Genomic DNA, 13,741 nt, shown 5'->3' on the forward strand with positions numbered 1-13,741 from the left:
CAGAGAGACGCCCCGACCACTGAGACCAAAGAGTGCAAAACGCTCAATTACAGGCGACTTGGGGGCACAATCAGCGCTAATGGGAGAGGCCTAATTGATAGTGAGTGGGACAGGAAATTGAGAGGGAGCTATTTTCAAATGTGACTTAGTGCATGTATTTCTACAGTGAATTTGAACCTAACTCGGGTTTTCTGGAATCACAAAGCTGACTACTGATAAATTAACTCACTGGAAAGGCACACAGGATGCTGATGTGGACAAAAGTGCTGAATTTACAGTAAGTGAAAAGAAATTAGGAGCCAAAACATAGTTTACAGGTTAGCAGTATCAGTTTCAGACTTTCTGGAACAGTGTAAGACCTTAAAAATAACAATGGCAATAAAAAACTGCGAGCCAATTTTATTCTATCCCTAAGACCACAACACTGTTGCCTTTTAACAGAAAGATTAACCACACTCTGATATTAGCTCCATTATAAATTGCAACATTTTGATAAACCATATCAACTATTACCAAATGTTTCTTTCTCCTCTCTTCTCTGCATGGCAGAAACAGTCTAGCACTAAACTTTGTGCATCACAAATGTATAATATTCTGTTAAAAACCTGGCAAAAAAGCTCAACATATGCACTCTTCACAAACAACCTATAGTATTTAATAATTCCTCTGTTTATTTATAGTCTTAGCTGCACTTTCTTAATAATTTCGAACGCTTTTCATTCTATTCTACTTTATTCTTCATATCAGAACCTTCAATATCAGGTTTTGGTGTTGCTATAACCAAATGTTCCCATGGATCTCTCATTTCCCAATAAATACTTAAATTATGTTTCTGATGATGCTGCTTGTATTTTAAAATGCTAGCTCTTCGTGTTAATGCACGGGTAGCCAGATGGGAAAACATTTTGACAATATAGAGCTGGAGTGGCTTCTACAATTTGCAATAGCTCAGCAAGACATAATTAAATCCGTACCACAATTTATGAAGTGGCAGAACATTAGAAACATACCACCATCAAAACATTAAAACAGAGTACTTTAAAATGCTGAAAACAAACTTGTTCCAAAAGTAGAGTAGTATGTTTCCATGTCTATAATGAAGGAGAAATGATCAGCTGTGCTTCCACCTCTTCTTCAGTTGTTAACTGTGTGTGTGTGTGTGTGTGTGTGTGTGTGTGTGTGTGTGTGTGTGTGTGTGTGTGTGTGTGTGTGTGTGTGTGTGTGTGTGTGTGTGTGTGTGTGTGTGTGTGTGTATGTATGTGTGTGTGTGTGTGTGTATGTGTGTGTGTGTGTGTGTGTGTGTGTGTGTGTGATTCTCTTTCTCTGGTGCTTTGGGAGGATTCAGTAGTCTGGCTGGTGGCCAAAAATAGCCCCCTCAGCTGGCACAGTGGCCCAATTTACGACCCTTCACATTCAGTGGAGGGCAGCCCTGCCCTGGGCTCATTTCCCATAGAGAACACCAAACTGTAAAAAACACCAGGGTCCCACCAGCAGGGTTACAAAGGGAATCCCACCTACATATTTGTCTAAATGTCTGTGGATAGAATCCCATCATACCTGGCTGTAAATATCCTCTTTGTGATCAATGCTGATGCTCCCTGCCTTCTTTCACTCCCGGAGATGAGAGGAAAGCTCTCTCCTTTGCAAGTGTAATAAGATGATGCAAAACTGGCCTCGAAGCCAAATCCTGTGACTCTTTCAACCGAGAGCCAACTACCAGAAGTCTGAGCCAGAGGTTTCACGGACGGCAGCCACAAAAGTAAAAATAAATGGACTAACTATTCACCGGTGGCTTTAGCACCGCAGCACCCAGCGAGAGCCACATGGGCCGGTGAGATGGGACATCAAAGATGTGTTCACACAGAAAGTCACACAGAGGTAAATTTCACAACTTTCTGCCAAAACAAACTTAAAAGGTCACTTACCATCTGAGTACGGCTCTTGGGACAGCCATTGATATCACCAATCTTCTCATTGGCTGAGGACAGACAGAGGAAGCAGAGTCAGAGATAAAAGAAAGGGAGAATGAAAACAGTTTTCCGGCATTGATGTAATCCTCTCTTTATTTCCAGTGGAGATCCCAGAGTGTGTGTCCCAGACAGTTTCTGGCTGAGTGAGGAGAGCAGAGATGTTCCTTTCCCTCCCACAGAGACATGAAACACTATCTGGTCACAGCAAATGGGAACAGGACCACTGGGGGCCCGACCGAGATGTGTGCTGTGCTGCTTCTTTTCAGAGGGAGGCGTGTGCGTGTGTGTGTTGTCAGGGATTCCTCCCATCTATTAGAGGCCCAGCCCACAGCAGCTGAGACACGATCGTCAGTTCACAGCTGACAACTGTGCCAGCAGCATGGAGGGGCCTAGAGTGCAGCTCCACCTCAGGGCCTGTACTGCACCATCTACTCCTGGAGCAAGTACTCCTGTTTGTGACGGGTGAATAAATATTGGTCTTTTAATGTGTCCTGCTGACACTGGACTCACTGGACCCTCACAACCAGGCTTTAGCAGTGGTCCTACAATGACTTGGATATGGAGCCCTTTAAACTAAGCTATGTTTATTTGTGATCACTCATTGTTAGGAGTTCAATCAAACCATCCTCTCACTGATTTATACAAATAATTTATTTAGGATTAATAAATAAAGATAAAAGAAAATGTTGCGCTGGAAAATTACGGGCCAGAAACACTGACTATCACAATGACTATATTTGCAAAAACATGTTTAATTTCCTACAAATATTAATGTGTAAATGTAAAACATGATCAATGATTTAACAATACTAATGTTGATAATATTTGTGTGCTTCCTGGATAAATTGCACACTGTCACAACAGAGAGCATGTGATTTTGACAAGCAAAATGTTGCCAAAATACATTTTCAAACACAACAACCACACACATTTTGCCAGGTTGACCGTATAAAGGCTTCTTTGATAGAATAGAAAATAACCCCAATGGTAAATATCTTTAAAAGGTCACAAATCTGAATGGTTCCCTCAAGGACTGTTCAACAAACATTACTGATGTCCTTGATCTGAAGATGTTCCTCTTCCAAAGACCTGACCTTGGATGTAAATTGGTCCAATAGCTAAAGAGGTGCCATATCCGGTCCCACTATGGCTTTTTGGACAGCAGCAGCCTGCTCCTGTTTCACCAGCGCTTATGTGGTGTGACGTTTTCTCCCAGTGGAGAGGGGCTGCAGGAGGAACAGGGGAATGGATGGCTCTGGCTCGTGTTGATTTAAATTGAGAGCAGTGCAGGAGCATCAATGATCAGCTGTCCAAGAGAACAGTATACTGAAAGTAAGCCTAATATTTTGTGATTACAACAAATACTGAATGAGGGGGATGATGTTGTGACACTTTTGGACCACGGGAACATTTTTTTTTCGCAAGACAAGTCTAGACATGCAGAAACATTTTAGAATTACTTAGGAAGTGCGCTTCATTTAAACTGATAAAACTGAATGACATTTTTAATGAAGTCTCTTCTCAGGAGGAAGAACTTTCCTGAGGTGGAAGAAAAATCAGGGTCAGTTCTGTACCGGCCAGCAAAACAGAAGGCCTCCAAGTTTTTTAACAACCAGAAAACAATCTACTTTTAGTTTGTGGGTTGAGTCACTGGGAGTATTTCACGAAAGGCCTGACTGTATTCCACTACAACAAGCTCAGTTACTCTAAAGTCAACACCCATGTGTTCAGGATTTACTGCTGCTGTTGTTAAAGTGACTACACTTCTAGAATAATCTGAATATTCTAAATTTCGAACCATGAAGTTGAAAAGCTGGAGCCAGTGTGAACGTTATGGTATGAGAAAGAGAGGCTCTCAAGCTTCATTGAACTCTCCATATAGAATCACATGCAACAGCTACAGTATGAAGTAGAAATGTGGGTCAGAGCGAAGGGTTAGAGCTGGGAGCAGACAGTCAGTGACATGCTGAGTCAACGGTCAGCTGGTATCAGGATGCTTCAGCCTCAAAGCTGTCGGCACATGAAATGACAGGCTGAGGACGGCCAGGCAAAATGACAGGACCGATGATGAGACAGACAAGGGTGAGGGTCAAAAAGACGAAGGAACAGCCCACTATTACAACCAAACCAGGTTATCTTAGTTCACACGACTCTTTAGAAACACCAGGAAATCAGGTCTAAAATTCCTGTTGTTGAATGTCATAATGATAACAGTTTCATGGTTTTAAGAAAATTGATTAACACATTTTATCAGTAAGAGAGGAACTGTGACTCATTTTTACTTTGGAAATGTAGCTCTCTGTAGTTTTGTTTTTATATTTAGAAATTCTGTCCTGTCTGCAGTTGTTTTCATCTTACATATTTCAGTTTGCTTCATTAAATTCATTTCATTTTTAAAGAAAATTCTACTTCCTCTACTTCAAACCTGAAAAAGATAGATTTGAGTGTTTTGCCCAAACTTTATCAACGCTGGATGAAAGTAAATATTGAATGGTGCAGGATTAAATATACTCTTGACATGATTCATATTAGAATTTCATTACTAGATTATATAACAGAGTTAAAGTGATTCACTTAGCTGGTTATTGGATAGTGATGCCTACTGTTTTGGAAGATGTTAAGCTATTTGTTTGGTTAGGGTCAGTTATAGCTTTAAAAGTAATTGACGACATGTTTAACTTTTTTTCTTTAGCAAGCACGTGATCTGAGCTTTCTTCCTTTTTGCAGATTTTGTGATAAAAGTGTGTTATCCTTACCTACGACTTGTATGATCTCAGCCAGCAGCACTCCATCTGCGACGTCTGTTTGCAGGTCCTTGATCAGACGCTTGTTTCCTGACTTGGCAAGGTAGTGATTGGCCCAGTCCGTGTAAATCTGCGTTCAGACACAAACACAACCACGCCGTTCAGTTATGAGCCAACAAACATAAAATCCAGTCCAAAATCGGGGCAACACTGTCAGCTCGTCCACGTGTTTCAAACTCCATAAACACTTGAAAACTACAAAAGGTATAAATGGTTGAAGCAAGTTTACGACTCTAATAAAATAACAACATGGTTGAATGGGAGCAGAGTAGCCCTCTTTCTTTTGTTGGGGCTCCGATCTGGCATATATCCGCGTGGTATTCAAATTGGGGCCATTGTGCTCAGCCAGGGCATTCATCTCACAGCGCACGGCGGCTGTTTTCAATGGGCCATGCTGACATCACTCTCTGGGGACAGAAAAGACCCTTCACTGCCTGGGGGGAGGAGAGGAGGGGGGCAGAGCAAGCATCTGAATAATCTGAATAGCTGCCTTCATAATTAGTCGCCAAACTCTCTCTTTTTTACTCTCTCTTATCAAGAGAAGTGAGTCTCTATTTCTGGTGAGATAAAAATAAAGGCTGACAAAGGTTGATGTCAAGTTGCACAGAACATTATTCCTAATAAAAAGTCATTTATTTTTTAGATTGTTTGGCACAATAAAAGCATTGATGCACCGTCCTGATTTACAAAACTGGCAGGCTTGCCTGTAAACTGCATAGTGTAGTTTAACAGGAATAACTTCAGAACACTTTCCCCCCCCAGGGATCTGAAACATGTCTGACAGCTCGGCTATATTCAGACATCTCTGTCTCTACAGCAGGTCTCACTCTGGGTTTCACACAAACCCAAAAGCTGTGTTGCCAGTCAGGTGAAAAAGATGACAGAGAAAATATGCTCAAGTGTGTTTCAGATTATTTCTGTTCTGTATGTTTGATGTCTTCAAGGTTTTTTTTTCCATAAGGCCCTATGAATTTTCAAGCTAAATTTAGTCTATTTTACATGCACTGTAACAATCTGTATTGAGGGAAAGTATCACCGTGACAGCAGTTTTAAACAAAAAATCTTTACCTAAAGTGTTAAAGCGTCAACCTCCTGGGTCTGAAAAAAGTTAAGTGCCCTACAAATGCATTCTTTCTAAAAGCCAAAGCACTGGTTCTCAATAAAAGTTGTACCTCAATTAACATTTCACTGACGATTTTACAGTCTCAATGACTAGTTTTAAGTCTTACACAATACAGTATGTTCTACATTTTTAAAATAGACAATAAAGCACCACATGCTTTGATAGGTTGCTGCCACAAAATGTTGTCCAGTTTACAATATTAACCCTTTTAGATTGTGTTTTCATTTCATGAGAGTTAAATCTAGCACTAAATAAAGTGTTAGAGGATTCAAAACCAAATTCCACGGTCCACTGGGTGGCATCAAGTAGACTTCTTGTATACAGTTCATGACAGTGACGATCCTTTTGGTGGAAATATTCAGCAGCAGAGTTAAACGGTGATAGAATCCTTGTTTGAATTAATTTTTTGAAAACTTATAACGTTTTTTAATAAAATTCAACGATTATTGCCCATCAAGGGGTTAACAAACAAGCACATTATTTCACTCAGGTTGAGGGTGGGAGACAAATCATTATTATTGACCTGCTGCATAAATGAGCACATTTTAAATGAAGTTATCAGGTTGCAGCTACACTTTATACCTAATTACTCCTAAGAACCTGGTTTCAAGAATGTAAACTTTCTCAAGGTTTACTGTGAAATTCGAGAGCACCGGTTATTAATGAATGAGTGGACAGCATTGTTAAGGTCAAACCCTAGCACAAACTTGGACACACAACGTGCATGGTGAGGTGTGTGACACGGCCGTGACCCCTTGTTTCTTTGTGTTTGCACTGTAAACAGACCCGGAGCTTTTCTGCCACGCTACTCATCGGATGAATCACTGCTCTCATGATGGCTTACAACAGGTGTGCACACTTCAAAGCCGCACACACACGTACACACATGTACTCATCTTTACACACAAGCTTAAATGCAAAAGGTTTATGAGAGTACACGACCACACATTAAACTCAAAGAGTCTCGGAGCGATGTTTAAATCGCACTGGCTGCATACCAAAACACAAATGCACAGTCATAAAAAGCCTCTTGAGTGACATGTAGGGCTAAAAAGCCTTGAAGCAACAGGATTAGGATCGATTCACACTCCTAGTTGGTCAAAAAAAAAAGGTGCTGAAGTGCTGTGTTCCGGGGCTTTGTGTGTATTCTTTCTTTGAAGTAGTTTCGGCAAGGTAAATTGAGGGGTTGATGTGTAATTAAAATCGAGGTGAAATGTTTAGCCTGTCAGTCAGAAATAGACACAAGAGGAGGGCAATTTGAGGTTGTAAGAGGTATAAGGAAAAGGGGAAGTGGGCAAGTCACAACAGGTAGCCTTTTTAAAACCTGAAGAATTAAACTTTTCAAAACACATTTGGTGTCTCTGATATCTTCCCCTAAGCCAAAACATCAAGGTCATCTGGTCCAAACTTAAACTTGGAGTGATGTATTTCAGCAGGCTGATCTATAAAGGAATGGTACAATGAATCAGGAGAATAAGTGATGAATATTTTGAAATATATGAATATATAAGTAAATAAATGAGGAAACAATTTCACTGAATAAACTCATAGGCTTACTATGCGGTTCTACTGAGATATTTAGCTTCTTTTAGATCATTGTTTTGGTTTTATGAAATGTGTTTTATATGTAATGTCTCATTTCTCTCAACAATCTCATTTCTATTTCAGAAAATAAACTCTGATAAACCCATTGTACACTACCTAACAAACAAATAAACCACAAAAAAGTACACAGACTTTTAGCAACTGATGTTAGCAACTAGCTATCAGTGCAGGAAGTAGAACATGTCGCAGCTAAGGAGACATATTTTTCTCAGAACTTGGTTGAGTCTAGAACAGATATAATAGGAAAGTGAATATTTCATTTTTAATGGCAAGTTGACCAGAAGCTCGACACGGTCACTTCTTAACGTAAATGGGGCACAATCAAGCAACCGGAAGAAGCCTTATAAGAAATGTAAACATAAGAAATAAATTACATGTGACTATTACTAATGTTACCATCCCCAGTGATACATAACACTAAGTGCAAAATAAATGCGATAACATCTTTCCGATATCTGTAAATCAAGGACCTTGGCAATAAGTGACACTTAAAAAGACACCGTGCATTAATACAAAATGATGTGCGTTTAACCGCACCTTTATTAAAGCTTCTGTGATCTGACAATTGCTTGCAAGGTCACAGAACGAGTGAAGGATACGGTGCAGGCTGATGAGAAGCAGGCTGCTGATCTGAGAGGCGTTTAAATAAGCTGCATGGTTAGTGAAGAGGAGTATTTACTCAATATCTATCGGACAAGAATGAGGTGACAATGATTCCAGCCCAGTCTCTACATCACAGGGAAGCACTCTGCATATTGAACAGAACATTTAATCAAAAATCCCCAAGGTTTTAAACGACTGATGAATCAATATTGTAATTATGTGATCCATTATATTAATGGAGTGCACGGTGGTGTTAAGATTAACTGGTCAATGTTATATCCCACAAGACAGGGCATGCAAAGTAGAAAGGGGCCAAATGAAAAGCGTACAGAGCACCAAGTATCATAGAATGTCAAATATCACCAGTTCATACTGAACGAAATTCATTCATAGCTTATTCTGTGTTTAAACGTTTCCTGATCTATATCAGGACTCATTGCTAAGTCGAGATAGTTTTTTATCTAGGCACAAATCTTGAATGGCCACTTGTGTAAAGGCAACTGTAAGAATTGCTGCGACGGCCTAAAGTTCGGCTAATTTTGACAGGTAAGTCGGATGTTCAAAAGATACATTTTCAAGAGAGAAAATCCCTCCATTACCAGAAACTCCCAGTAATCCCGACCCTCTCCTCTTGGGATTAAGGGTCTTTTTTAGGAGCTGTAAATTTCTCTCAGGGACATTCCTGTCATCAGAGAAAGAAACATGACACTGACTCACTCACACCGTCAGGGCCGTATGGAAAATGTAATGTGTGGTCGATCGGGTCTATTGACCTCCCTACCGTGGAATTTGTCACCTTCACAAACTAAATCTGGACATTTTTAGTTTTTACAAAGACTATTAATAGTGGGATGAAAGTATTTGAACATTTGCACATTTTCTATAATATGTTCAGAACTACAAGGCATGTGAAATGAGAGCGTGACACTAAGATAAAAATACCGATTTTAAGCAGATGCTGTTCACGTCCATCAAAATAAACTAATAAAGAATAGCCTGCATAACCAGCCTCTGAGCCAGTCACATGTTACAGAAAAATGACATCATGACTTTCCACTGAGCTCAGCTTAGCAATTACCGAAAACAAAGACTTGTAAATAACCAACCACGCTCTCTCATTGTAATGTATGAAAGCCTGTGTCCATTTGCATGTTTCATATAATCACATCCAATTTAAACCTTCTAAAATGACACAGTCAGCTCTTCAAAGCTTGTGACAAGCAGCGATGAGTCACTAGTTCAGACAGCTGCGTCTTTTTCTCTCTCACAAATAACACAAATCTGCCTCACATCAAGCATCCCTGCTGCCTCTGCTTGCTGAGTCACCAGGCTGGTGTGCGATGCCTACAGAAGGGAATGACGCATAGAGGCCATCACCGCAGAGAGGGGTCAGCTGGGCGGGGAGAGGCAGAGGGCAGCCAGGGCATCACACTGAGAGAGTGTCCTTGACTTTTCTGTTTTGGCCCGATGGCTCAACTGCAGATGCAGAGGCGTGAGTCAGGTCACGATGTATCATGACGAAGGCTGATTACAGAGTAGGAGGGGGGAAGCAGATGTGCTTTACTACTTCTTGTGGCCATGTTTGTATGGGTAACTTTCACTTTGTCACGCTGGCTTTTGCCTTACTCTCTCATCTCTGTTGTTGTTTGCACTGACACTTACTTGTTCTCTGCTTGCTAAGTGACCACTGCTATGATGTTGGCATACACAAGATAATTGTTGGTGGAAATTGAAATTGTCCTTTGGGTTTTAGAAACCCTTCACTCTGTAAATATTGTCCTTTTAAAGAAAGATTGTAAAATGTAAGAATGCTTGCTTAACTTCATCACAATTGAGTCTGTTTAGCATACAATTAAGACCAAGCGATCCTACAGGAACTTAACGCATTTGCAACAAACACTTAACACAAGCAGTTTATTTAGGTGAATTAATTAAAATGACAAAACAGAAGCTACTCATTTTTCCCATGAAAGCAAGTGTTTCAGAGAATTACTTTTCTCAACCTCTCGAGCATTAAGTGTTCACTCTGAACTTCAAGAATGAAAATCACAAACCAGGCAGCAACATGTTTTAACATGACAAGAGTAACACACTGCACCTCAGGTCCGTCCGTTGAAGTACAGTTCTCACATTACGTTGACGACACACAGCCTTCCAGAAACAATTATGTTGATAGCTTCAGGACTATTAGCCGTATTACTTTCAGGGTTCAGTAGGCAACCTGAAAAGCGCTGCACTTAACACGCCATTATGAACTAATCTACCGACATGAGCTAGAACTATAAAGGGAACGCAGCAGGACCTGAGCCGCTATAAAGTGCTATCTCTCACGAGAAACTTTCAAGACCTAAAACAGCTCTCATTATAACTCAGGTAATGGCACTGAACAAGTGCTGAGTCTTCAGAAGACACGCTCTGATGGCGGTGCTTTCTTCTACCATTTCAAGGGGAAATCTACTTTTAACAAAGTGCAGAGCCACTTCTTCTGACCATGTTCCATTGATCCAGGACTTTATGAGACCAAATCCCAACAGAAGACTCTCTTTCATGTGTTGAAGTCACAGTATGTATTACCTGCCTCTCTTTTTGAGGGATGCTAAAATAAATCCCGGCTGCTCCTGGAGATCTGGCTCTAACCCTGACAATTCTATTTCAGGCTGACCCGGATTCCTCTTTAGTCTCTTTCTCTCGTAACTCCCCTCAGGAAAAGTCTGTGGTGGACACAAACACTTTAATCTTCACTGTGATTGGTTGACTGCATGGATACTTCGAAATGAACAAATTACTGCAAAGGAAAACCCTAAGTAATGACACCCTGACAGTTCATAAACACTTTTAAAAAAAAAGAAACTACACAGAAACAACTGTAATGTTGACTTTAATTAAATGTATTCTGTCAACAGATTTCACAAAACTGTATTAGGTCAGTTGAAAGCAATAAAATAAGTTGATTGTAATATCTTTTTATTTAAACTTAATATTATTGTTTTCTTCTAACCTAACACAGTTGTGTGAAATCTGTTGACAGAACACATTTAACTAAAGTCAACGTTTCAGTTTCTTCAGTGTACGTTTTCCCCTCTCTTCCCTCAAAAGCTTCTTACCAATTTGAACTTTTTGCAGGAGAAACGGCTGTAGCTCCTGGCAGGCACCCTGAGGCCTCCGTACTCCTCCATGAAGGCCCCTCACCTTGATAAAGACTGCTACCCAGGCAAAGCAAACAACTAGAGATCCATAAACTTGCAGCAGACCCCAGACGAGAGGGCAAATATAGCCAGGCTGTTTGATGACTTCTCCTCATCTCACATGTCTGGTACAGCTCTGTGTGTCTGTCTGACTTGTTGACTGTATGAACACGCTTTACTCCTCTCTATAAGTACCTCTCTCACCCCCCTTCACACTGAAGCTTCAGACACTTCTGAACTCCTCTTTCCCTCTCTAGGTGTCATCCACTCTGAGTCAGACAACCCTGACTCGGATCCTTCTGCTGCATACTGGTAGAGTGATAGACCACCCACAAAAAATCCCAGAATGTTGATACAGAAATGACTGTAGTCTCAGAGCTGGACGAAAACAGATCTGATCAGCAATATAGTTGATTTGCTAGGGAGCACAGCAAAGCCAAATTTAGAACGTAATCTCTCAGTAAAGCCATGATATGTGCTCTACCATCTCAACATTATATGTGGTCATCGAGGCAACTTCAAAGAAAGTTTAGCGGCCTCCTGTGTCCGAGACAGGTGGTGTAAATGTGATGGAAGTCTCTTCTCGATGTGACAGCTCCCTACGCTGACTGTCTTCTTCTTCTAATACACCTGGTTGCTGTACATTACAGGAGGCACACACACACTGACATGAAACATAGGACAACATGGGAGGTCTCAGATCCCCTCCCAAAGGGTTGTACTAGTGTTTGAATCCAGCCATTGTTTAATGTCATGAGGTGTTTTGACTTCAACCAGCAGCGGTATGAGCTGAGCTGACATCAGCACTGCCTCCATATTAATACAGTCATAAACTCACACCTAGAAGCTGCCCAGTGCAACCACACACTTCCACTGCAGGCCTCAGAGCAGCTCCAGAGAAAAATGTATAACACACTGGTGGCGTTGCTCAAGGACACACATCTGTGCTTTTGTGCTAAAACTTCAGAAATATGAAAGCAGGTGTGGTAACTATTCACAACCACACGTTTCCCTGCTGCCTAACGCTGCACTCTGACAAGAAATGCCGTACAGACTCCTTTGAGGTAGGGGAAATAAAAAGTGCTTGTATTGAGGGGGTTAAGTAAAATTTGCTTTAGCTGAAGGATCATAATAGAGTTGAACTTGAGCAAATCACAGAGGCATTCAGCCAAAAAAGAAGCACAATGGTCTCGCATTGGTGCTCAGACATGCTGCTTGAATAAAAGGTTTAAAAAGAGTAACACAAGAAACGGCTAACAAGGCCTGCAATAATCCTCTTTCATGAAGGCATGCTTGCCAACCTTTAAAACACACAGCAGCCAAGAAAACAAAGGGCTCGTATCAAAGGATTTGAATGATTAAGAAAATACATTTGTGTTAAAAAAAAGAAAGACTTTAGCTATTGGTGTAATGCCAATTCTCCATGCAGTGCCCCCCCACTGTGTGATAATATCGCACTGTTAGCGCTTGATCTTTTCCTCAAATTTCTTATGCATAATGAATGCTATGAAACATTTATTATCTCTGTCATGTTTAAGGCTTTTCCCCCAGGTGAAGGTTGACCCCTTTATCCACACACTAGTGTTAAGCACAGTCAACTTTGGCTACACATATTCTTGTCGGAGACCCCTCCTGCTGCCTGGGTCTCATCGATAAAGACTCTCTGCAGGCGGAGGGAGACATGTGGCGACACATCCCCTCTGACCCAGTCAGTGCCTGCTAGCAGATGGCTGGTGGGAAAATGATGGATGCACTCAGGGATACACTTGCTCAATGATCTAACAGAAGGGAGGAGGGGGAGTGGAGGAGAGATGCAGGTGTAAGTCTCCCACTTATAGTCCATGATACTTTCTGTGTCACACCTAACACTAAGAGTGACCAGAGGCACAGGAACACACAAAGATTAAGTCAACACTGGGCGAGAGGAAGTGATGTCTGCTTGGCTCTCAGTGAACACTAGCAGACACAGACAGATGGCTTCTGAGAAATCAGTGTCCCTGGTCTGTATGATATGACAGAGGACTGCAGTCTGCTCTGCCAGCTGCTGGGATGCCTTATACAGGACACAATGACTCCAGCAGCCCTGTGCCTTAACACTGATACTTCTTGTTGTTGACCACAAAGTGGTGGATGCATGTTATCCTGCCTCTCTTTTAATATTTCCAACATAAATGTCTATATAGGCTGAAATCTATTTGGTCTGATTATAAAGTCAATATGGAATTCTATGTTCAAGGCTGCTATTGTTTAAATTGCGTTTGCTGCATGATTGTGAGACAATCTAAAGAAAATGGAGGACTGCTTCATTCACTTTCACTGAGATAAGAGAAGAAATATGAAGTAAAATATGTACCACGAAAGATAAATCTTGTGAGTTTTAAGAATACCAAAACATGTGTCCAATAGTCAAGCAACACGGAGCCCAGTGAGTCAAACCATCTTGGCGTAGTT

At 41.0% G+C, this 13,741-nt stretch overlaps 1 protein-coding gene across 1 annotated transcript in view; it reads right to left on the reverse strand.

Moving 5' to 3' along the window:
• The window catches only part of nav2a (neuron navigator 2a), a 196,293-nt gene that overhangs the window by 71,461 nt on the left and 111,091 nt on the right, over positions 1-13,741 (reverse strand). Inside the window, exons 2-3 of the mRNA XM_063881447.1 lie at positions 4,727-4,844; positions 1,926-1,978 (exon numbers count right to left, since the gene is read on the reverse strand). Coding sequence (XP_063737517.1) covers positions 1,926-1,978; positions 4,727-4,844 — 171 coding nt within the window. The remainder of the gene's footprint in view (positions 1-1,925; positions 1,979-4,726; positions 4,845-13,741) is intronic.

The sequence above is a fragment of the Eleginops maclovinus genome, chromosome 4, assembly GCF_036324505.1.
Source record: "Eleginops maclovinus isolate JMC-PN-2008 ecotype Puerto Natales chromosome 4, JC_Emac_rtc_rv5, whole genome shotgun sequence".
NCBI lineage: Eukaryota > Metazoa > Chordata > Actinopteri > Perciformes > Eleginopidae > Eleginops > Eleginops maclovinus.